At 39.0% G+C, this 26,245-nt stretch overlaps 1 protein-coding gene across 1 annotated transcript in view; it reads right to left on the reverse strand.

Annotated features, from left to right (window-relative positions):
* The window catches only part of scfd2 (sec1 family domain containing 2), a 90,505-nt gene that overhangs the window by 7,745 nt on the left and 56,515 nt on the right, over positions 1-26,245 (reverse strand). The window contains exon 6 of the mRNA XM_086162554.1: positions 6,362-6,507. Coding sequence (XP_086018680.1) covers positions 6,362-6,507 — 146 coding nt within the window. The remainder of the gene's footprint in view (positions 1-6,361; positions 6,508-26,245) is intronic.

Below are 26,245 nucleotides of genomic sequence, written 5' to 3' on the forward strand. Positions count from 1 at the left end.
GTGGTGAAAAAGCAGGCCACTCTGTGAACTGCAGATGTGCTTATAGAAGGTTAAATTCAGAACTACAACTAAACCATCTTAACTATTCTTAAAAGGGATCAAGGGAACAAAAAAACTGACATGGCACAAGCTTTTTCTGTCCAGCCTTCAGCACAGAATGTACCATTTATAGCTCTCAAAGCAAACAGGACAAGAATTCAAGACAAACTCCTCGTTGGAGTGAACTTTGGGGTTTGCAGATTTGCAGAGACCCAGATACGCTTTTAAAGTATTTTATTTGAGTGCTTTGATTAACAAATCAGATCTAGTCAAATGTATTTAAAGAGCATTTTTATAAACAGCCAATGACCAAAGTGCTCTTAAAAAAGGGAGCAACATTTATGGAACCTGTCTGATCATGGAGTGCAGACCACACACACACACACACGAACACGCACGCAATCATTCATCTAATAAATGCAGGTATTTTTCCTACAAGGATGCTCTCACATCAGACGATGAAGGCCTAATATCACACTCCCACTCCTACGTACACTCTCTGAGGGGCAGTCCGTTGGACAATCCTCCTGGCTACATTGGAGAAATCAAAAATTATGTAAACTACTTTGCTGCATGGGTCAGCCTGTGCAAACTGTACTCGGAGAAAAACACATTAATGGTTCCCCTGAGGGATAAATAGCTCGTGCACATACCCTACAGTTTCAGAGGAATAAATGACCAAGCAAGCCCACAGCCACAAACACTTATCTGCTATCCAAAAAGGCAACATATTTAACACAACCAAAAACTCCCACAGGACAGAAAAAAACAAGTTAGTCATAATTCCGCTGCTTAAATAACACATATTTATGAGAACCCAGTTTCCTTATTCCAGATGAAAGAAATGAATGGCCCCAAAGAGACACAACTGGACCTGGTGTTCTACAAATAAGAATACAGTTGTACATTGTATCTGATCTTAAGAATTTCTTTTGACAATGTGCTAAAATGATTATTTATCAGAACTTTAACGGAACTTGTTTCATTGAACGGCTTTAAGTCCAGATTGAGAGCACTTGAGACCACTTCACAGAATTGTAACTGTTTTATATGATTTGTATGGCATTTTAATTTCATTTTAAATGTAATTTTATTCTTTTGCTGCCTCTTGGCCAGGAATCCCTTGTAAAAGAGCTTTTTAATCTCAATTGGACTTTCCTGGTTAAATAAAGGAGAAATAAAAAATAAATAAATTTATGAAAAGTGGTACATGCACACACACACCAAAGTATTTGATTATCAAATTTAATCTAAATTCCTTTTAGCAATTCTGCCATGTGTTTCTGACAGTTGAACATTGCAAACCAGTTTTCTCTTTTTTGACATTCATTCCATGATGACGTCAGTATTGGGATCAATTGGGGCTCCAGTGACTTGCTCAGGGAGACCGTGATACTTGAAAGAAAATTGGAAAATCCACTTGGTAGCCCTCCTATGACTGGATGGCCTCTCTCACACTCGAGCCAGGATTGACATGAACAAAAAAAGACCTTGAGCTATTATGTATTATGCGAATTTACTTCAAGTATATTGTTTTAAACTTTAGGTAAAAATAGTCTGAAATACATGTACAAGAAAAGAAATACTTACGACACTACAAATGTAATCAATGCTATAATAAACACAAAATATACAGTATTAGAATATTGCATATATACAGTATATACAAACACACATATATATATTTATAGACATATACAATTATATGTGCTGCAGAGACGTACAGCTTGAAAGATAGACTACGTAACAGTTATAACACACACTCTGAAAGGAATAATTCATCATCTTTCTCCTTGGCTTTTGATGGGCTGCGTAACTTTCCTTTTCTCATTGCCTCTTTTTCACAATTTAAAACATCTTTTTTTATATAAAGTGAGAATGTTTTTACTCTGGAGAAGCCATTAGAAAGTGTCTCTTGGACTAGAAACCCCATCTTTTCCCACTGCAGCTGTTAAAATATCACATTAAATGCCTGCTGTTATAAGTGCAGTAACTCATATTGCCTATATAAGTTTTTTTAAATCAAGAAATCGTTCCTTACACTGCGACATGCGACACTTGTGGCTCCACAACAGAAATAAGTGACAGTACGATGCTGCTGTCCATTGGTCAAATGATGCTTGAAATAAACAGTGTGATCAGTGATAGTAGAAAAACTGCTGTTATCATTTATAAAACTACAACACTTCGCTATTGTGAGTCCAATCGTCAATTAAAATCACGACCACCCATTTATTCATCCATCCATTGTCTACCGCTCATCTGGGATCGGGTCATGGGGTCACCAACCCAAGCAGAGAGGCCAAGACTTCCCTCTCCTTGGCTACTTGGTCCAGCTCTTCTGGGGGGATTCTAAGGCGTTCCCTGGCCAGCCTAGAGACGCAGTTCCTCCAAGGTGTCCTGGGTCTTCCCCGGGGCCTCCTTCCAGTTGGACATGCCCGGAACACTTCACATGTAGGAGACATCCTAACCAGATGCCTGAGCCACCTCAACGGACTCCTCTCCAGGAGAAGCAGCGACTCTACTCTTACCCTCCCAGATGGCCGAGCTCCTCATCCTATCTCTAAGGAAGAGCTCTGGCCACCCTGCGGTGAGAGCTCTTTTCAGTTGTTGGAGCCGTGACCTTGTTCTTTTGGTCACGATCCACAGCTCATAACATGGGTGAGGATAGGAATGTAGATCGACCGGTAAATTGAGAGCTTTGCCTTTTGGCTCCCTTCAACACCTTGGCTGCAACAAGAAATTCTGTCCATAAAAGTTGCAATATGAACAGAAACAGTGACAAAGGACAGCCCTAGCAAAGTCCAACCCTTACTGGAACCGAGTCTGACTTACAACCTGCAATGCGGACCATGCTATGGCACCGACCATACAAGGACCGAACAGCCTGTATTACAGGGTTTGGTTCCCATACTCCTGGAGCACCCCCACAGGGCGGATGCCATCCACCCCCAGGGCCCAGCCACTTGGAAGCTCTCTGACCACCTTAGAAACTTCAGCCTGAGAAATAGGAGAGTCCACTAACTCTGCTTCCTCTTTGGAAGGCATGTTGTCGGGAATGAGGAGACCTTGGAATTATACCTTCCACCGATACACAACGTCCCAGGTCAGGGTCAGCTGCCCACCATCTCCACTGTACACAGTGTTGATGTTGTACTGCTTCTCCCTCCCGAGCCACTGCATGGCGGACCAGAATCTCCTTAGCACTTCTGAAAGTTGTTCTCTATGGCCTCACCAAACTCCCCCATGCCCTAGTTTTTGCCTCGGCAACCAACACAGCTGCATGCTGCTCGGGAATGCCAGTACCTGTCAGTTGCCTCTGGAGCACCACGAGCCAGAGAGGCTCAGTAGGACTCAAAGCAGCTCCTCTAGGAGCTGCTAGAGAGGGTGGGTAGTCCGAACTGCACACAACAGTCAGAACCCGTCCACCCAACCTGAAAGCGGAGAGAGGCTACCCTCTTGACCACCGGGCTGAGCCCCAACATGCAGGTCCCAAGACGGGGGACAATCAATATACCCACATCTACCCAGCACCTCTCACCAGGAGAAACGCCACAGTGGAAGAGTTCAACCACTCTTGAGAGGCCTCGTTCCAGAGCACGAGTCGTGCGTCGAGGTAAGTCCGACTATATCTAGCCGGAACCTCTCAGCCTCATGCACTACCTCAGGCTCCTTCCCCACTAGAGATGTGACACTCCATGTTCCAAGAGCCAGATTCTACAGCCGCCTGGTCAGCAACCAGCTCACATCCCATCCGACCCCCATGGCCCCTCCTAGGGGTGATGAGCCAGAAATCATGTGTGAAAGTCTATTAGTGAGGATAACAAGGATTCATAGAAACATGCGTGGGATGAAAATTAATGAATAAATAATGACTCAGTTGTGTGCTCATTAATTGCCAACATATCTCCATTTCAGGGAAATCTCAATGGGAGCAAGACATTTTGACATTAGGGATTGCTGCCACATGCTGAGAACAGTGGGTTGATTTCTGAGGTTTCTCAAGAACAAGCAGCTGCTGAGAGGTATGCTGTTCTCCTTTTATAAAGATCCATTTTCATAATACATCAGGTACAAGGACAGACAGTTCTGTCTGTCACAGATACACAGCACAGCTTCTCAAATGGAGATACATTCATATAGTGACAAAGATGTTTACTCGTTTCGCAAATTTTACTCAGTATGGAACTAGTTCAGGTGCTTTGCCATGGCGAGATAATATAGTGCCATTTAAAAGCTTCCGGGCAGAAAACAAACACTCAAGTCTTCCTTTTACTGCTGATCTTTAACAGCAGGAGTCATTGAAATGCAGGCATTTAAAATTGGTCTTACATCTTCTAGTTTACTAGAAATGCTTGAAGACAAAATTGTAAGGCATGTGGCAAAAAAAAAATATCCATAACAGAATGAAAATGGTTGGGATAAAAATAATGTTCCTGTAACAACTTATCATAATGTATTCTAAAACATTTTTTCCAACTGATGCTTCTGAACATTGTAACTCCCTTGATAGAAACAAGGCTTTGTACCTCATGACTTCTGAATGAATTGATCTTTCAAAGAGAAAAATGTCTTAACTTGAATCCTCACACTGTAATACATGTCTACAGTAGAAAAAGAGAGTAAAGAGAAGGTCATATTAGGCTCAACTCCGGCCCACTTTCTTTCATGAGGATGCATTGGGCGAAAGAATTTCTTCAGTGAAAAGGAGTACCTTGACCGTACATGGTTGACCTTATCATTCAAGCCAACCATTTTCCAATAAGAGCCAATTAGAATGAAGGACAGCAGCCGTTGAGCCTTGTCTGTTGACTGTCGACAAGAAGAAAGGATAGATCCTTTTATGAGGACAACAATTTTCAGATGCACAGAGGGGCCCTTCTGAGTTACATAAGCTTCAGGAACGATAGTTTAAGAAAAAGATGCTTACAGTGAACTCCTGTGTGCTGTGGGCATGTTTGACGCAAACAGGAGGAGGACAAAAGCAATTCAGGCCAAAGTTCAGCTTCGGAATATGTGCTGCAGACAGTGAGTGCAGACAGACAGCATAGAGACTTAGTTGAGTAATAATAAAGTGAACAACATATTCAGAATTCTTTGCTGGTTAACGCTATGCCTGTATTGTGTCACTCAGCCGTGAAAAACATGCTAGATCTGCCCATCAAATACAGCCACTTTTCAATATAAAGGCGACATCTAAAATTTGTTGGGTCTTAGGAGCACAGACTGTTTTTGGCATCTCCCCTCTTTCTAATCCTTTAAAAAGTTAAGTGCATTTTAGCTTGCTCTGTGTAAATGGAATGAGTTAGAATTAGAATTAGAATATTCAAGGAGCATGTGTTAGTGATTTCCAGGGCTCTCATTTTCTCCGCACTCACTTTGCCAAATAATGAAAAACAAGAATCACTGCTTTTTTCCAGTTGTCATTTTCCCATCCAGTCCAGTCTGCATAATAAGAAATGCACCTGCACTTATCTGCCCTCTTAGCCAGGTTGGTCTGAAAAGGAATTGAGATCAGGCAAACTCTTGGTGCTGTGCTTTATTACGCAGAGCTCATTGATTTCAGAAAAAAAACAAGCAATTTAGACTAGGTATGAAGGAGCTAAACAAAATGAATGAATGTCCTGATTTTTTGGAGTGTGAGATACTCACACACACACACACACACACACACACACAGATACCCGTACAATCATGAACCCCTAAAAATTTATATTAATTTCCTCTACTCCCACACCTTTTTCAGTTTACTGTAGGGGAAACCAACTATCCAAACACAAATCATAATAGTTAAAAAAAATATCATCCATATTCAGACATATGAGATGGATAATCACTTTATGAATTATGATATTCAAACAAGAAAGATGCATCTAAATAGGAGGCATGTTTATGTGGATTGTTTGATTTTAGATTTTTGTTTTGTTTTGTTTGTAAGTGATGATACACTGGCATGGATTGAACACCAATTAGCATTGTGTGATTTATAGTGTAATAGTAAAAAAAAAAAAGTGTACAAAGCTATTAGGAAAATGTGTGATTTTGCAGGTGTGCTGCTCTCTGCATCGTTTACTAGATTTAAAGTTGTTGAATATAAATGATCTTCAAAACATTCAGCTTTTCGCAATAACCTTTGCAGAGAACCATGACGGCCCATGGTTGCATGAATAACTGTCAATAACATAATGATTATTGCTCACGGCACCTGCCTGTCCCCAAAGTTCAACCATCTTGGAGGATGCGATAGAATTGGATAGAACTTTATGCAGAAGTAGAACTCAAGATGCTTTTTAGCTCCATGTAAGTATTTTTGATTTCACACCTGATGAACTCCATCACTGGCCGTGTAAACACTGCACAGCTGCTTAAGGTGGTCTCTGGTGTTGCTCAAACCCTGGAGAGTTGTAAACATCTTCTCCACTACAGAGTGGGCTTTTGCCGTGGTCAGCTCCTCTGGATTAGCACAACCTAAGAAAAAAAATACAATGACATATTGAAAAAGAACACTGTTTCAATCAGCTTCCTACCAGTACAAAATACATAACCTGATTTAAATGTTGTTTTTAAATGTTAATTGCTGTGGTCTTTCTACTAGATTAAAACACATGTTTCCTTGAGATTTGTACAGAAGGCTGACGCATGCAAAAACAAAAAAAAAAAAACAACTTCATACATATCAGCGAAAGTTAAGTTGTAAAAAGTAGCATGTTGGTTTTTATGGATGAATTCTCAGCTGGCTGTACACTGAAGCCAATTATCAGGTTAAATGCATGGAAGCCAGAGGACAAGAGCTCCTTTATTCAGGGGATAAACTTTGCTGCCTAATCAAAAGCTAATGCTGTCTCATGTTAAAGAAATGCATAGAGAGGCAAAGCCTTGCCATGAAATAAAACTGAAAAAGAGCTTTATGTAAAGGAAACTGGAAGTGCGGAGAGAATTTTGAAGACTGACACAGGACCATGCATAAAAATGAGACCAGAAAAGATAGAGGACGCTTCCTAGATGACTTCTCCCTCTCTTTGCAAAATAACCATGCAAGTACCTCAGCCTGGTTGCACAGGCAGGACAATTACACTAACATTTTGAGCATGACTATGCTAATATAGCTATGCTCAGCATGTCAGCATGCTAGGAGAAACTGATTCCTATTCAGAAAAAAAAGGATGTAAAATTTTACCCGTAAAATAATAGTTGATTATCAATTAGTTTTTATTCCCAATAGCTCAACATTGTTATATCATGCTCACATTGAAAAGCATGTTAGCATGTATAATCGAAATTGCAATATTAGTGAAAATCAACTGTTAAAACTGAATGGTTGTTTATTGTTGTAAAAAATGCATGGGGGCTTGACTTCTGCAAACATGGTGATAAATTCAAAATGTGCAAAATGTGCACATTTTGAAATATGAACTCACTAATGCAACACACCTGAAATACCAACAAGGATACAACAGATATACAATTTTCAAAAAAAGTTGCATTACAACAAAAGTTGCATTACAAGTGATAAAATATCCAGACGAACACTTCTTTTGTCGGTAATGAAAGCGGGAAGGCAGCTACGCTACTTCTTATTCTCGCACCAAGGGATCGACAGACAAGATATGACTTTAACAAGACTGAACACTGACCTGCATTAATTCTTTGTCTCTTTTTTGCCTGGTACATTTAAGTATGCAGGGGAATAAATCGGTGTCAGCACAGATAATAGAGACTGAACAGCTTGACTTTGTCAGGCATTAATCTCTGTTATTTGTTCCCGGTTAGTTCCATTTCCTTCCCATATAGATAATATCTAATTCAGCATGATGAGTCATTGTTTTGAGTTGAGTCGAGCCAGGAATGTAAAGTGTCTGGACTGCTGGTTTGCTCTCCTGCGTTGCCCTGGCTGAGAGGTAAACTCTCGGGAAAAACAGCAGGGCTGTTTGACCGAACTTGGTGTGAGGAACAAGTCAGATGTGGGTCTTATCTTTCCATATACCCGCAGAGGAGAAAGGCATCCTACTAAACAAACTATACTGATGTTTTTCTCTCAGCATTTTTATGGTAGAAAGTTATAAACGTTGTTCTGGCAATTTACCATTTACTTGTGCGGATATTTAAACACGTTTATTGCAGACGGAATAAGCGATGGGAGTGGGCTGGACAGGGGGATAAGGTGGGAGAAGTATAAATCCGTGTCAGCATTTGTGTGATTACTGTGAGAGAGCTAACTGACTTGATGCCAGGGAATATAGTGCTGGCGCTTGGCGGGGAGACTGAAAACGTGGCTGTCGGGACAGTGTTCGCTGGCGGCAACCTGCGGTTTGGATGCCGATCACGAAATCACAGGTCCCAAAAAGGACCAGGTGTAGATCTGAAAATATCCAACTTGGCAAGGAAACCGAACACCTGTGAATCACATTATCTCAGGCAACGCTTCCACTCTCACCACCATACCAGCACTCCACCAGTTGTATGCCACTATACACTCTGATTTCTGTCACGCAAAGATAAGAGCTGATTTCTGTTTTGTTCAGATTAAAACCTTAATTAGTTGCTCCATCACTCAATGTCTCCTCACATTACTTTCACTGACCATATGATTACAACTTCTGTAGAGACAGAGGCCCATGATGGGAAATTATGAGTAAGTGCATGCCATTGGAACAGACCTGCCATCAAGTTCCACAAACACACATGCATTCTTCCCAAAAGACCAAGTTAACTAGCCACCATCTTGTTTATGAAAATACAAAGTAAATCAGAACTGCTACAAAATACGGCACACCTGCATCTTAACAGTGCTCTAGTTGAACCAGTAAACCTAAGATGGTTAGATGGCCACTCTACCCTCCGAGCCCTGATGCCCACAGAACTGAGAGAAAATGACAAGTCAGGCAGAAAAATAGTTGATTGAAGGTTTTCTAAATGAGATTTAAGAGAGCCTGACGTGAGTAATAGTTGCTGAGAAGGGAGTGAGCGTCACCTGCGACTCCGCAATCCTATCACAAAGGAACAGAGGACATGAATACATGGGGTGCGCGTTCATTAACATAAAAGGGATGGAAAAAAATATGACTTGTCATAATTCTTAGCTAATATTGTTTTCCAATATTTATGTCCTGTTGACCTGCAGCTGTGCCTCTCAATTTGTCTTCCTTTTTTTTTAACCACAATTTGATTTGATTGAGCTGCTGCAAAATAATTTCCCTTGCAGGAATACGAAGAGTACATAAGTGTGATAGAAAGGGAAGCAGATGAGTAGATATGATATGCATATCAGAAAAAACACAAGTATGGGTGTAGGTGTTTGTATGCACCACCACGGAATGATTATCAATGCAGTTATGCTCTTAAATAAATAGTTTACCTTCATAGATAATGAAAGTTTGAAAGTAGAAAGTTTTTTTTTTATATTCTGCATTTTGAAATCCCAATGCCACCCCAACTTTCTTTTTCAAAAAGGACGCAGGACTGAAGAGTACACCGTAATCTCAGAACCACACAATGATGACATGCTTGATCTGTTATTCCAGGTTTGTATGTCATTATTTCAGGAAGTGTGTATGAAAGTAAATAAATACATCCATTTCTCTTTCTGATTTCACATAACCAGTAGTTGAGGCAGACATAAAATGTCACGAAGCAGATAGAAACTCTGAACATGGGTGGGTTTCTTTTGTTGTAATTGAAGCTTTTATTTTAAAATAACTCACATACTGATATATGTAAGTTACGTTAACAAATGTTAATGAATGAGTTCCCCTATGGGGATCCAAAGGTATTATCTTAAATGTTTGGCATACAGGAAATATGGGAACATTAATGTAGACAAATACAGTCGGTTTCCTCAACAACCCTCAAAACACTGCAGCAACTTACCTTTGTTGCTTGACTCTAAAATCAAAACTAATCACTGCACTTATCAGTGGAATGTAGACAATGAGACTACTTATAAATATCCCTGCTTATTTTGAAACCCGATCAAATATTCTATTCTGGTCTAAGAAAAGAATGCGGATACGTGAATTTTAAGAGAGAAAGATATACAAAGACGGGGAAGCGGAGCACTTAGTAACTGTCTGTTTGTGTAATGCTGAGAGGAATGTTGAAAGGGAAAATCTCTTTGCCACTGAATCCTATGATGAAAGAGGAGAGGCGGAAATGTTGGGAGTTTCAGTGCTACATGCCTTCAATGGCACTTTCTTCTAATATAATGTTAGATGTAACCATGGCAACTGTGTGATCTCTAGATCATGAGTCAGTTACTTCCGCATCGCGCTATGAGACTGTGGTACAAGTGCACTTGTTTATCGCTGCTGTTTATTTTAGGGAAATCAAACAGGAGTATAAGCAACAAAATGGGATGGCACTGTGACAGATTTTCACCGAAAAAAGATTTAATGGTTATGAAAGAGCCTTGATGAAAAGCGATTTTAGAGCAAAGATTATATAATAGTTGGGAGCGATTAACATTGATATCACATACATATTGCAAGCAAAAGTAATTATTTTGAGAAATGTCCCAATTACTATAATATTCATTATAGGCCTCACTGACAGTTGTGCAGCTTTTTATTGTAGTCACACTCATTTCAGTCTTATAATACTGAATAATGTTTAGTAAGCAGCTGCTCCAGCTATAAATGTATAAACAGAGGGGAATTTAATTTCAGTTATAAATGTTAGTGCTATAATTCAACTTTGTATTTATAAGATAACAGAACATATCAAAATGTCGCAGTCTATTAAGATGACAATTTGGATGTTCAGCAGATTTTGGATTTTAGTTACTTAAGAACACAATAAAACAAAACAAAATGTCTGCTGCTGTCAGTGATACATATCAGACTAGTCATAAATATCACAGACACATCTCGAACTTCTGTCAGCCAAATAAGCACATTTACAAATAACGTGTGGACCTGGAAATGTGGATAAAGCAAAACCATGTATTTTTTAACTAAAGATCTCTGAAGTTTTCTAATCAGACAATATGTATGACGGTGTTGACATGTCTGTGAACGGCCATTTGAGTCGTGGGTGGATCCCTTATTTCTGCAGAGATGGTTGCTTTTCTTATGAAGAAAACCATGCTACTTAATAAAAAAATAAATAAATGTATGTTTTAAAAGCATATACACATGCAGTATATACATGAAATATGATGATACCTAAAAGATTCGGAAGGAGGAGGTTTGGGCAGGAGTGCCAAAATGCAAAGATATCAGCATAAACGATTTCACTCCATGAACGAGTTTCTCACAGGAACAGTAAGCAAATATTGTCCTGCTGTGCTTCGTGTATTTTGGACACAATGTATTTTGTCGGATGTTCTCAACAAGTGGATGACACCCCTTTTCTTCATGCACAGATTACATCATAATCAATTCAATTTTACTTTGATTACAGAATCTGCACATGGCAATATTATACTGGAAACCTAACAAGGAAAGTGGATTTGGAAGGTCACAAGATTAAGTGGCCATTTAACATGGCAGGTTTTAAAAAGTTACATATGCTCACATCAAAGTGATGCGGCCCATCAGTATTGGACTGAGGTGTGACCACAACAAAAGGTACTTGTTGTTGCAGAACAATAGATGCTCTTCACAGGGTGAGCTTAAAATACAGAAGAACCCAAGAGGGCTCCTTAACTGAACGTAGAGCAAAGAACAACACTGAAAGCAGACTGATCAAATTATTCTCCCCTTTTCAAACAAATTGGCCTTCCTAGATGGTTCTGTGTAACAAACATCATGCATTTCTAAATAGTCCATCAACTATTTCTTAAAAGAAAAACAAAACAACTACCTGCAGGGCCTTGTATATCATGGCAACTATTTACAAGAAGTATTACCAACAGCATGTTTTTGGTTAAAAGTTATACTTGAACAAATAAAAGACGTCAATTATCTGCCGCCTGACCTCAAGCATTCCCGAGTACTGCATTCAAAGTTTTTCAATTTCACAGAAACAAAATGTGTGTCCTGTAAATTCTTGGCAGTGTAAATTCTGCTGAAATAATTTCATCACATCTGCTCTCAGATGCTTACTCTTTGCAGCCAAGAGAATTATTAGCCCAAATTTATAACAGGCTCAGACAACAAACCTAGGCTAAAAATGTCTTGGAAACAAAGCACCCCTCCCTGAAAACAATAAACAACAACAGCATTAAAATAACCTTTCCAGAGCCAATGTATTTCCAGAGACATCTAGCCAAGTGATCAATGTTGGTTTGCTGACCGGGTCAGCACACTAGAAACTGGGCCAACGGTTGTTTAAATTCCTTCGCCGATGCAGCCCAAAGAATGAGAGAGAAAACACAAGACTTGCTAATCTAAGGTGATTTACAGTCTCTTAAGGAAGAGCATAACAATAGTTCCAACGCTGATTTAGACAAGCAACTGTACATAAGTGTTTTTAAACACGTAGCTCCCTTGCTGTGCAGAGACCTCAAGTACTGTTAACTTCCCAAGTTAACAGTACTTAAGAGTATGAAGACAACTTTGAAGCACAAAGCCATTCGCCACAGACACGACTGCGTAAACATCTAGCTAAGTTGACTTTCATTTATAGGACCGTTTCACCCAAACTGATTTTTGGACAGTAATATTTAACCCCATGCCCTTGGGACTTCCCAAACAGAGACATTTTGATACAGAACCATCTCAATGCCTGGTATTTTTACCAGAATCGTGCACGTACGCACATGTCCCAAGTGTCTATTTTTTTTAAAGTGTATGATGATTGATAACAGACCCAGAAGGGTTAGGTCTGGCCCTCGCCACTTTCTGTGAAAATGTTTGTGGTGGGAATGGACCACAAATGACAACTCCGGAGAACAGAGGGATCAGCTCGTAAACCACTGTCTCCAGAACACTTTAACGTCAGATGTGTATTTGTGTTAGTAGATGTGGGTTATAAGTGGGTTGGCGATGGAGCCCTCAGATGTTATGATGTCTGCTAACTGTTATGCGTAGATCAAACAGCAGGCATGAAGGAGTCGCTCAATGAAGGGGGGTTCCCTGTAACCGCCAAAGAGCATTTCTGCCCAATAAAAGACCAGCAAGACTGAGAGTAAGAGTGTGTATCACTATAAATGGCTCAATAAATAATTCAGCAGTGTTTGTGATGTGTAAAGGTGGAGACAGTGGCACAAATCACAGAGTATTGTTCTGCTCAATTAAAGAGTGGCAGCCACTAATTCCTCATTTAACTTAAGGATTTGGAGGCAGATTAGGCGGTAGGCTCACACACATAATACTATAATGCACATTTATTGCAAACATCTGCAGATACCATGTGTCTGTGAAAGACCCATGTTATGGAATATTAAAGTACCCCAATGATGAAAAAGTCAGTCTTAAAACCAATCCACATCATTGTTAATTTGCAGTTTCAGTGAATTTAGTACGACTGCCATGATCCCATAACTTTACACACATTTACACCTGTGTAGCAAACAACCTCATAATTACCATTACTGTCCAGAAGTCAGTTACTTCTTCAAAACTTGGATTTTTCTCCTTTAACCACACATCTTCTTTTGGAGGACGACTTTTTTTTTTTTTCAAATTAAACTGATAACTACTCATCAAAGACTAATACGTTTTTCTCCAAATTCAGATACACAATACTTGTAGCTGATTCATGAAGGCTATGAAAACTCGGATCACCGAAAAGGAAATCTGTGTCCCCACAATCTAACCCAGTGTTCACTCTTTGGTACTTTCCCTCAGGATTTGTGTTTCACTATGCTGTTGTCTAATATTAGCTGGACTATCAGACTCCCTGAATTGATCCCCAGTAATTCCAATAGTGTGTGACTGCCACACTGTGTGAGTGGGTGACCGAATATCTATATCTTTGTGTGTATCATAATCGCAAAGTGTACAATGCAAATTGAGCAGGGTGTTGAGATTGCCATAGACAAATTAAAAAGACACAACTCTGCAGGCACCACAAGTCCCCTCCTCCCACATGCAATGACACATGGTTGGGGGAGCAGTGTGTGCATGCATGTGAGTGTATGTAAGTGTGTTTGTGCACAGCAGTGTGCACTATGTCGGGATGTTAAACAAAGCTGTCTGGAACCTAAGTGCAATGGTGTCTGTCTGGCTGAGTGAATATAAAATTCCCAATGGTTACATAACTATGTCCCAGTGGAACCCAGGTGATTATGCGCACGTATTCTTGAGCAGATAAATCGAATACATATACTGGCATAAACAAGTCATGCATATAAATGTTATGTAATCATCTGTGTCCATACGCACAAAAATGGGGAATGGCCTTGCACTGACAGGGTGAGGGATTAACCATTGGTTGAGGACTAAGCTATTTTGAACGTAATGGTCAGAAGTAAGGCTTAAAGAGAAACAGGAAACTGTGACTTCCCTTCCTGGGTTAAATGTTCCAGGCTTGGTTTAATCAACCACATCCAGCATCTGTACATCACTGCATCAATGCGAAGAGTTAAATCAAAAGGACGTTAAAAATCAACCCAATAAGCAGTTATACATATGTTTACAGTAACAATAACTTCAAAAATAGGAATTCTTTTCTAAAGTATCAAGGTAGGGAGGGGCATCCTGTGGTAAATGCGTGTGATAATCTGGGGCTGATGCCCCAGCTTGCAAATTAGAATGGGTCGCACAAAAGGTTCCAACAATGATTTACCTCTGATATATAATTATAAGGCTACAAGCTTCAGCAATCATCACAGGAAAATTCAAGTTTCCATAATTGTAAAGCTAAATCATCTTGATATAATATGAAATATATATGATTAGACTAAGATTTAACACAATACATGGCTTTATTTAACAATAGCAGAAAGTATTAGGAAAAAAATAGAACACCCATTGTAAAGGGCAAAGATTTTCTAGCTGAGCTACAAAAAAAAAATGATCGAAAAACACACACTAGGCTCTTTGAGCAAATCTCTAAAAAGTGTATGAACTTCTCTGTATTTAGGGTGTGCGGGTTCATATATGCATCACAAGGTGCTTATCTCGCCACCCTGCCGGATTTGTTTCTTTGAGTGAGAATTTAGTTGACATGGCAACCTAATACCTTCATATAGTTTTAGAGGGCTGACTGAATGACCACTTGTAGCTCATAAAGTACTGGGGTGTTACTCTATTTGTGTCTAACATGCATTACAATGGTCAGTACTGAATACAATTGCATACACACACAAATATGTGTATGAGCAACTGGCATGGCTTGCGTTGTAGGCAGGTTTCTATCATTTTGGATAAGAGAAAGGTTACAAACAGTTAATACTCAGAGACCTTTGATTACTTTTCAGCCAAAGGTATTTTATCATTAATTTGCTGGCCATGAAAATGTTATGTAAGAAAACACCACTTTACACAGAAAGTCTTACATAACGATGAAAAAATTAATTGGTGTTGTGTAAAGAGACCCTTCCTGCAAAGAATATTATAAATATAAAATATATTCAAATCTGTTGCTGTGAAACCATCAGAGGAGTATGATGAGCAGAGATGAAAAGTAGTTGTATATATATATATATATATATCATACTTTAACTTCATGCTAACCATGTCATTCTTTCATTTTATTATAATGTAAAAAACAAATTATCATGCTGGAAAATCACATCTGCCAATCATTGAAACTGTGTATTTTTGCGCAACTGCATCTGTGCATGCATATGAAAGAATCCCATTAGCACTGTGATGAATAAATGTGTTTGTGTGCCAGGTCTGGATAGGGAGAATGGATTTTAATCTAGCAAAATATGCTACGCTCGTGTGCTCATGCATGATGCAGCAGTGAGTATAAGTGCAAAGAGTGTGGTTCTCTGTGTGGCAAGATATACTTTTCAACAATTCTTGATCATTTCTGAGACTGTATGTCAGCAGCTGCAGATGCCAGGCCATTCCATGGTGCAAAAATGCTCACAGTACTTGAATTTTTTCCAATTTAGTAAAATGGAGCTGGCAGCATTTGAGCTCCTGACAAAAAAAAACTAACTGTTGGACTGTTGTGAGATTAGATCTCTTAACTAAACATGTAACTGTGTCCAGAAATAATGCTGAGTTCACCTCATCCAGACTAAGACATGCAAGGGACCATGTACTTTTGAGAAAAGTAACTGGTAGGTAAAGTAGGCTCATTCTGCCCTCTACAGGACAAGAGAGGCAGAGTTGAAAACACGTCCGGGAGTAGTCACTCGGATTCACATTTCCAACTGTACGAGAGAGTCACCTGTTGGTCAAAGCAAGACAAGCCCTGATTGTCACTGCTCAACATATCCAGGTCAACGTAATGGACAATTTAATGTGTGTAGGGAAGATTACCACAAGATGAAGTGCAACAATTGTAAGTGGACTGTTCCCTCATAACCCTCATTTTTCCTTCCATGTGGTTAAATCACTTTACAAGACCCTGAGCTAAGAAGAAAGCTGCTTCTGTTCCTGCCAAATAAATGTAGAGCGGGTTATTAAATGCTATCCTTCACTTTTTATGCACCTATACCCATATGGAGTCAGTCGAAGCCAATGCGTATTAACGTGATTACAGCACAGTTGTAAAACAAAGACTGATTCATTAATGATGTTGTTATCACTAATGTTAAGGCGCAGAAAATATTTCAGACAAATCAAGGATATGATATTAAGCTGTTCCACCAACCAGCAGAAAACAAGCATTTTATAACCCAGCTTTATGTTTTTCCTTCAGCGGCTTTTTAATCAGATTAAAACTGGTGTTTTGAGCTGATGGAGAATAATTAAATGACAAATGATGGTGGGAAATGAGCACTAGGTGCATTTCCATTAACTTGTCATGTACTTCTGAGAAGATGGATAACAGGAGAACTTGATTTCGCATCTCCTTTTGTGACAATAGATTGTAAACGAAGAAAGATTGTTGACAAAAAGGTATCTATAGTTGGTATTCTTCTCAGAAAATTATGCTGCTGTCTCCTGCTACCAGTCACAAGTAAAAAAAAAAGTTTTATTTCTTTGATTGCTTAGAAAAAGAGTAAAAAAATCAAGCGAGGAATGTAAAACTTTTTCCAAGTGTTGCAATTACAATAAAAAAAAACAAACAAAAATCAATAGCCTCACCAATTGAGCTTTCGTCTTGTTTTTAAATCTCTGTAAACCGTACAATTTTCATCCTTTACAGGTTTTGAATGTTGATTTTTTTGCCATAGTGGTCATTTCTGGCAACAAACAGCTTGACGAAATATCCTCAATAAAATATTGAGGGATTTAGGTACACATTATCTGAAAAACATTGCTTTAAACCATATTTGAAATTTTATTTTATAATTTGCTGATAATTATAAAAAAATTTGTGCTATTAATATTTAACTACTCTTTGAGTCAAACTTTTATAAACCGCCTAAAATGCGTGAGGCTCTCTTAAAAATGTGATGTAATGTAGTTACGAATCACAATTTAGCTAAAAAAATAAATCAAATCTCCTGACAGGTTAAGTATTATTTGCACATCGTGCCAGGTCCCATCAAGTCTGCCCAGACCACACCCGCGTTCTCGAGGGCTGAACAGCAATAAAGTTAAAGTTTGACTGCTGTTTATTTTGCTAGTAACATCAGATATATATATATATATACGAAAAAACAGCTTCACTAAATGTGAAATAAACCAAGTGTTTTTTTTTCATTGTACGTGTCTTTATTGCGCAATATTTTTTTCATATTTGTAGTAGTTATCAATGTGAATTTTCAAGGGGTCACTGGAGAAGAAAGCAATTTTGTATCCGAACCAGGATGGGTTAAGATGCACAATGAAACAGCTTTACTTTAGCAACACAATGTTTGTAGGGTTAAAAAGGCTCAAAACGGAGGAGGTCAGAGACAAGGTTAAATATGAGTAAACAAGGACTTCCTCCCTGAGGGTAAATCTGCACCTGGACTTCTCATTACTGCTATACTCCTGAGTGTGCTCAGCACCAATGAGAACATGTGGCCAAGGGGAAACAAGCTCATAGCCCTGTGAGCCTCCAATATTGCTTCAAACACATATAGGCCCAAAATTCCAGGAAACTAAGGGTTCAAGAGTAATCTGTTGACCATTCATGCATAAACTTTGGTTTAATATTGAGAATTTAGCTCATGCACATTTACACAGAGGGGAGAATACTGGTTAAATGGATTTGTTCTAATCAGAGCTATTGGTGTGCTCCATTTAACAGGGAGGGTTGTGAATTTATGTATGACTTACTGACACTTTCATCCTCTTCACTTTCACTTCTTTAATGGGTTGTTTGCTTCGACTCTGCTAAGACTGTCATATTCATCTCTAACTATCACATGTATGATTTGACTCTTACGTTGGCATGGGCTTTCATGCTTTGTTTCATTTGTGTTATTTTGTTTTTTTAATACATAAAAATGTCTTTTAGTCCAGCACTTTATCATTGCATTTATCATCACCCTCCTTTGTTTCTCCTACCCAAAGTCTTCACCTGGAGGTGGGGACTTACAAGGCCCTCTGGAGCTCTGCCATTACACTGTGGAGTGCAACACATAAATCAAATCTAAGGAGAAGGATAACAGGAGGGGAGAAGGTGATGGCAATGTCTTGCTCTCCTGCTAAGATTTCTCCCACCTCTTCCTCCCTCTCAAGATTTAAAATCTCTCCTAGTCTTAGGAGTCATTGCCCTCCCCATTGGTACGCAAGAAAAAAAAACTAGTTGATGAATTTGAAACATATGAGCAAGAACATCATACATTTGTTAAGCAGAGCAGAGCAACTCGTGAGCACCCTGTGCATAACAGCGTCACTGTTAGAGGAGAGGCCAGGGGAGGTGCATCTCTTGTTTTGACAGTCCCCGTGTCCTGCAGAAAATGGCCCCTGCTTTGTTTGTTTTCCAAAGCAAAACATCTGAACATCTGTGCTGTTCCTTAGAGCAAAATGCCGGGTTGGAGTTAAAAGCTGCGCTGGCGCACAAGAACGCATAAACATGTGTGCCGAGGCAGACGGCGGGATATGAATATAGGAATTCTTCCTTTGCACCAATTTGCGGATGACGTTGATTTGTGGGAAAGATAGAATATATACAGTTCTGACATAATGTAAAAACCCATGTTTCTCATCAGCTGGCGCAGAGGGCCACAAAACATCAAAAGCCGGCTGTGGAATGTCGCTTCAAGCTGGGGCTGCAGGGGCAATCACAGTGCTGTGGACGTGTCTCAGAATGGAAGGCAGATAGAAGCCTGTCTACGACAACATCTAGATGGACAACTTAGCTGTCTCCTGGCCTAAGCTGGACTTTTTGCTGTATTGCTATATACCAAACCAAGAAATATGCAGCCCAAAAACAACTCTTGAGTAAATATTGTATAAGCGCTTACATATTTCTTTTGGCAAGAACATCTGGGTTTTGTCACAGGCTTTTTCAGCAAAAAGTAAAAAAAAAAAAAAACACACATTTAAAGGAAAAAATAGTTTGGTGCATGGAATCTCTCTGCTGTTGAAGTGATATTAGTGGTTCTGTAGAACTTGAGCTCAACCATTGAGGGGGGGGGGGGGGGGATGTGTTCACTGAGAACTATTTTGATCAAAGAGGGGAACGAACCCGCAGACGCTTATGTTTCTCTATAACCCGCTTTGTTGCAGTTCTCGACTTGGACACTGGGATGCTCTGTTACACCGCTCACCAGAAGTCCTAAACTTTGAAACACATGCGCGTAAACACACTCATACATCAGTCCCCAATCTCAAACACACTGTTGCCAGGACTGAGCTGTTTTCTCTTGTTCTCCAGAGATGGATCAGCAGCAGTTTTTTTTCTTTCACTATGGGGCAGTTGTGGCCCAGATGTGAGGCACCAACTCCAAACCTGCTAAAAACACTTTTTCTTTGATTCTTCGGTCCCTTTTCCAGTCCATTTTTACATATTACCCTCTAATATGATGATGTTTTGTTGTCATTTGAACCTAATCGCATATTTAAACCAGAAGTCGGTGCAGACCTCCACCTAAATCTGTACAATATTTCCTAAGAAAATAATAAAGAAAACAAGCAGACCGCAAAATGAAAGGGCTCCCTTCTGCCTCTTCTTTAATTTTCATGAAAATCCACTGTATAGTTTTACCGTAATCCCCCTGACAGACAAATCAACAGCGCTCAAAACATGACCTCCTCAGTGGAGGTAATAACAACATAAACAGAAATTAAAGTTTCCTCGACGCCAAGCCTGTCTACATACAATGTTGGATATACTGGGCAGGCTGTAATAAATAACTACTGAATAAATTGAAGTCCTCACACCTCTCTGGTTAAAGTTGTTGTTAACGAACAGAGCAAAGATACCAATCCAACCCAATGACAACAGTCAGTGTTTGGATTTGTTCCAGTTCAAGAGTAGTGAGTGCTGACACCACCCTAAAATTTTACAAGGATGGTTTTAAATAACATCCGAGTTCTTCTACATTATGATTCCAGACCTTTCCTTCCAAATAACCACTGTAGAGACATTTTACATGAGTCCAACGCTTGGGTGTGACTTGCAGGATTTTGTGAAAAGTACAGTATTTTTCAAGCCACATCTGGGAGGCGTGGGGCCTCATGCAGAAAATGAGACCTAAAAGCTAGTAATGATGGGTGAAAATAGAGGCTCTGAATGGTGACTTGCTTCAGTTTGATATCTGAGATAGATGTAAACACGAAACAGCAGGGTCAGGCATTTTTGTACTAAAGTTGTTGATTTTTGGAGAATAAAACATTATATATATCCACTAGGGTGGATTATTCAAGCATCAGCGCCACGGTGTTGACAGCTTTATGGTATCAAAATGAATGTTTCAACTGGATGCTTTACAGTTTCCAGTGAGAAACAAAAGTCTGTAAAAACTGTACAATGTTCAAGCAACATACTTCTATTATTTTCTAACTTTCCACAGAGGTTTGGCGTGTAAGGAAGAGCACAGGTGCAATTAATAATATATATCAGGGCCGCATCCCATTCATAGCAATGGAGTGGGGAATGATAGCTCCCTTAAAATTGTAAAACAATGCAGTCAACAAGCATGTGGTCCAAAATGAATTAAGTCAAGGGGACTAAATCATCTAAATGAAGCTCAGCAGTTGTAATACATTATGTGAAAAAGGTGCACCTTATGATTTAAAAACACCCTGTGGAATTCCTGACCACCGGCACAGTATCAGTTGTTTTTGATGAGTAGTCCTGAGGTCTCAGTGTTGTTTGTATAACAATTCTAAAAATGTCACAGTATGAAATCCAAATTGAAAAAACAAAACAAAACAGTGAAGCACAAAATTCATATGTGCCTTTTTGAATGAGACAAAGTATGGACAAAGCCATGCTTACAATGTTTGACATCACCTTTTCTTTTAATAATACAAAGAGTTATACAGAAAAGGTTATCATTAACTGAATCTTTGAGAGATTCCTTTCCACTACATGGGTTGCACAAAAAGTGCAAGGTGCCTGGTGCTGTATATTATAGTCCACAGTGGGTGACACACTGTAAGACTGGCACCTGCAGCGCACTAAGAAGTCAAAATAATGTAACAAGAGCAGGATGCAACATGGCAGTATCTTGGTGAAACAAGCCAGAGCATCTCTACAAAACAAGAAGAAAAAAATCTGCTCAGCAATCTATTTGGACTTTTCAGAATTAACGGTTTACATAATTACAAGCTGGCCCCTAAATCCTCAACAGGCACTTCACACCTCCACATGTGCACGGTGACTTTTGAAATTGGCACCAGAGTATGTTCATCAGCTACTTTTGCTCTATATAGAAGAATCTCACACTGCATTTGAAGACACAGTGATGATTTATTTAGTGAGAATAGTTTTCCAAAGAGTTCATGAGTGCATGCGCTAACATCCTTTAGGGTATCATGTCATTTTTAATATAGCGATATCTGAGGGTCAAAGGTCATGTAAACTGAGTCCTGGCCCTTTTTACACAGCGGTTGAAATGGATTCTCTGAATTTTTGATATTAAGGACTATAGGTGATAATATATATATATATTTCTTGCATATTGCATATTGAGAAACATTATTTGAACTGTTGGACAATTTGTGAACACTGTTTTTGTATTCTTTTGTATTGTCTGTATTTGTATTGTATTCAATTTTGTATCTTTATACTAATTTCAGTTGAACTGCATGTCAAAAAGAATCACCAGCATCTTGCTACGTTAGGTTGAAAGGATATTCAACATAGCATTCCATCTTTTTTTCAATCAGGGTTGCATTCAAACATGAACTGTTTGACAAAGCAGCCGTATGAAGCACAGCTTTTCTTGTTATTAGTTATTAATTAGTATCAGTTTGGCAAAATTAAGCAATTTTGAGTTTTTTTAACATGCAAGTCAAAATGGATTTTGAATGTCTCTTAATCTACAGTCATTCCTGTTTGGATGTGCATGTTAAATATTGAAGTAAATATGATTTATCATCCTTGCTGGTTATTCATTTCAAACAGGGCATTTCTTGCTTGAGCGACATGAGGTACAGCACTTGCTTGCACAAAAATATTTTCCCAATTGCATAAAGGCATATGCTGTTCGGAGATGACAAAAAAGAACAGAAAACAAAAAAATTTAAATATGATCCAATTTGTTGTAAATCCTCTATTTATATTGAATTTTGTCAGTGGATTCACATTTAATTACAAGGACCATAGTCAAACCTTTAAAACCATGCAATATCAAACACAACAGAAATAAAAAGGGAACTGAATGCAGGACTTATTCAAAAAAAATCAAACGACCAAAAATTAACTACCATATCAAAACCTCTATAAGTGTGTGTCACATTGGAGAACATGCTCAGAGTCTTGATGGCAAATGCTCCATCTCACACACTAGGAGGCATGATAATGTGATAATGCTGCCATGCTGCCCTAAGATTAGCCCGGTTCTGTCAAGACCCACCATGCTAATGAAGAGCCGGAGGTAAGGAATGGCTCTGAGCCAAACTCACTGCTAGTGTTATCACGGTGCAAGGGAGCTGTATTTCATGGAACATTGGAAATGTCCTCTAAAGGCTGTTTCATTCCCAATTGGAATTCAAATATGGATGAACTGCAAGAGAAAAAACATGGATGCTACCCTTCTTATGGCAAAGTAAATATGTATGCAATACTGTTACTGGCTTGGTATATTTTCATCTTGGAACTTGGTCACATTATCTGAGGTATCTTCAAGTAAATGCATAATCTACTAATACTACATAATTTTCCCCCCAATTTTTTTTCTGTTTCTGATTCTTCTGATGATCAACTCTATTTGTTACACGAGAACACTTTCTCAAGCTAATGAGGAAACTTAATCAGATGGGCAGATAATTATTAAGTATTGACCTATAAATGTAGACGTCAAATGAAATGGTTGCAAGAGAGATTTATGTATATATATATATATATATATATATATACACACATCTATATATATTCACTGCCTAATTTAAGAACTGGAGGACTTTTGGGTCGCATCAGCTGTATGACTGAATCATTTTCAACAAGACACTACATTTTGCCTGGGCATACAAGTATGGAGGATGACATGCTTGTACAGAATCACTTTTTTGTGACCATTTTGTAACCTTGACATATCTATAGCTTCTCAACTTTGACTGAGCAGAGATTTTTCTGTAAATCTACACCCTTTGAATGAATAAACACTTCTTTTTCAGTCAGGAGTTGGAATTGACAGAAGGTTCAGCTCCGCAATGTCTTATTTTCCCTCTTGGCCCTTCTATCACAAAGACAAATTTAACAAAATGTTGTAGTCTCTTCTTATATACTGTTAAGAAATCACATGTTTATCAAATTATAGACCATCCATTAAAAAGACTTTACTGGACAAGCCATCAAACATTAATAGTGATTTTTAAGACCAAGACAAATGATTCAGTCCCATTAAATCATTTAATGTAAACAGATAATTCTGGCTTCGTACGAACATTTGCCGAGAAGTTGGAAACAAAGGAGAAAACAATAGAAAAAGGGGAAGGCTGGTTGTTTACTGAGAAAAAGACACAAAAAATAACACACAATAGTGTTGACAGAAATGCAGCACAGACATCAGACAAACATCTGCTCATAGACATGCACACACATCCTCACACATGCACACAAACACAACCATTAGACAGGAGGAGGACAGATAGAGGAGAGGGTGGTGCAGCTGATGAAAAGACATGATTAACCTTTGATCCTTTCTTAGTTTTGCATGTACAAGCGTGAGTCTCTGCGTTTTGTGCGCGCGTGTGTGTGTGTGTGTGTGTGTGTGCCTGCACACAAAGATACTTCTTGGTGGGTATATCATTTGTGTGTGTGTAGGTCTGTGTTTGCTGAATGATAACCCTGCTATGTGCCCGGCTGGTCTCATGGGAGACAGAGACAGATAATGGTGACGCTGTTCAGATCCCCTGAAACTGATTGCAGGGGCGGTTCCATGAGAGGAAGGAGATGGTTAGTGGTATTGTGTTGTTTGTAAAAGTGTGTATATGTCTTGATGGGAGGGTGACATATTGGTCGGGGTGGTTGTGTAGCCTCTACCCTATGGTCATCTTTGGGTGCTCGTGGTCTGAAATACATGCGACCAATGAGCAGACTGATTGGTGGATAGGAGTGTTTGTTTGCATCTGACCTCTGAAACCAAGCTTGACTTGTAGCATGGGAATGCGGCTGTCTTGTATTTGTACGCATGCCATGTCTGTCAAAGTAAGATGGAAGGAGATGCTGAAAAAGTGAGAAATCGAGGGGTGAAGGAGAGTATGTGACTGTGGGAAAGCAGACAGGGGGGATTAGTTTTGAAACAGTCAGGACATCAAGTTGTGTATTTGTGTGAACAAGGTCATATGCGACTGTTTATTTACTTTCAAACTCTATTACAGTACAGTCAGATCAGGATAATACACATGGGATTGTGAGACAGAGCCGTGGGTTTCATTTGATACCTGAAAAATAAATATACAATTCAGACTGACCAAATCTGAACCCAGGGCATAAACTTCACTGATATCTCAGACACTGGGTCTGTTTACTGGCTCATCAGTCAACACACCACGAAGACATATGCACATACACACACATCTTGACCTCAATGCTCTAACAATCACACGCACTGGCAATTTGTTTGATAGAAAACCACATCTTTCTTTTTTACTGGGGGATATTTAGATTCTAAGGTAGTGTGCTTTAAAAGAGGATCTATTGGAAGTGAAATCCACTATGAAATTACTTTCAACCATGAAAACATCTAAAATGGACATAAGTCTCTGTGAAGGGAAAAAGAAAGGGGAGATGCAACAGAAAGTCAAGATTGGAGCCACATGTTGAGGCACAGCACAGATCATGCAGTGAGTGATTAATCTTGAACCCCCACTCCCCTCCTAAAAAAAAAATAAAAAATTAAAAAGCCAACTCAGATGAAAAGGCACTAATCATGAGTGCTACACACTACTGTGACTCACACTCATATACTCATTCTTATGCTGATGTGCTTTGGGATGATTCACGAAATAGGGTAAGCAGTTGTGCAAGTCTACAGTCACAAACTAAGGACTGAAACTCAAAGAGAATAAAGTCTGAAACCTCAGAGCGTGGCTCATGAGCTTTGGTGATCACAAAGACAGTATCTAGTAAAAGGGGAATAAATTGGCAAATGGGATAGTTTGCATCTGTTGCTGGTGCCAGAGGATAAATTTGCAGGCGGAAGACAAGAGTTACATTGGGGAGTTCGATTGGCTGAGAGTGGTGAAAAGGTATCACTGGGACTGCACATTTGATAAAATGCAATTGAATAAACAATGTTGCCTTCAGCTTATACAGTATCTTATACAGTATCAAATTATTGACAGCTATAGCTTAGTTTAATGCACACCTGCCACACATATGGTTATTTGGTATGATTATTGCTCTACATTCCTAAACCAAACACATTTGTTTCTGCCATCACTGCCAACATGATGACATACATACATGTCTTGGATGAGCAGATGTTATTGTTCGATTAATTCAATCTCCCTTTCATGTTGTAGAGTCCTACAGAAATATGTTTTTCTCAGTGTAAGGAGATAGAATCTTAATTGTCATCAAAAGAGAGGCGTATGAAGACTTGGACACTTTTAACTAAAGACAGTATCTTTAATTCTGAAGGTAGGATAGCATTACTGACATAATGACGTAATGTAAATTTTGTGCGATAATACAGGTTAAAAGTATAGTC

This window comes from Fistularia commersonii, chromosome 16 (assembly GCF_037954325.1).
Source record: "Fistularia commersonii isolate RoL2024-O1a breed Wild chromosome 16, RoL_Fcom_v1.0, whole genome shotgun sequence".
Classification (NCBI taxonomy): domain Eukaryota; kingdom Metazoa; phylum Chordata; class Actinopteri; order Syngnathiformes; family Fistulariidae; genus Fistularia; species Fistularia commersonii.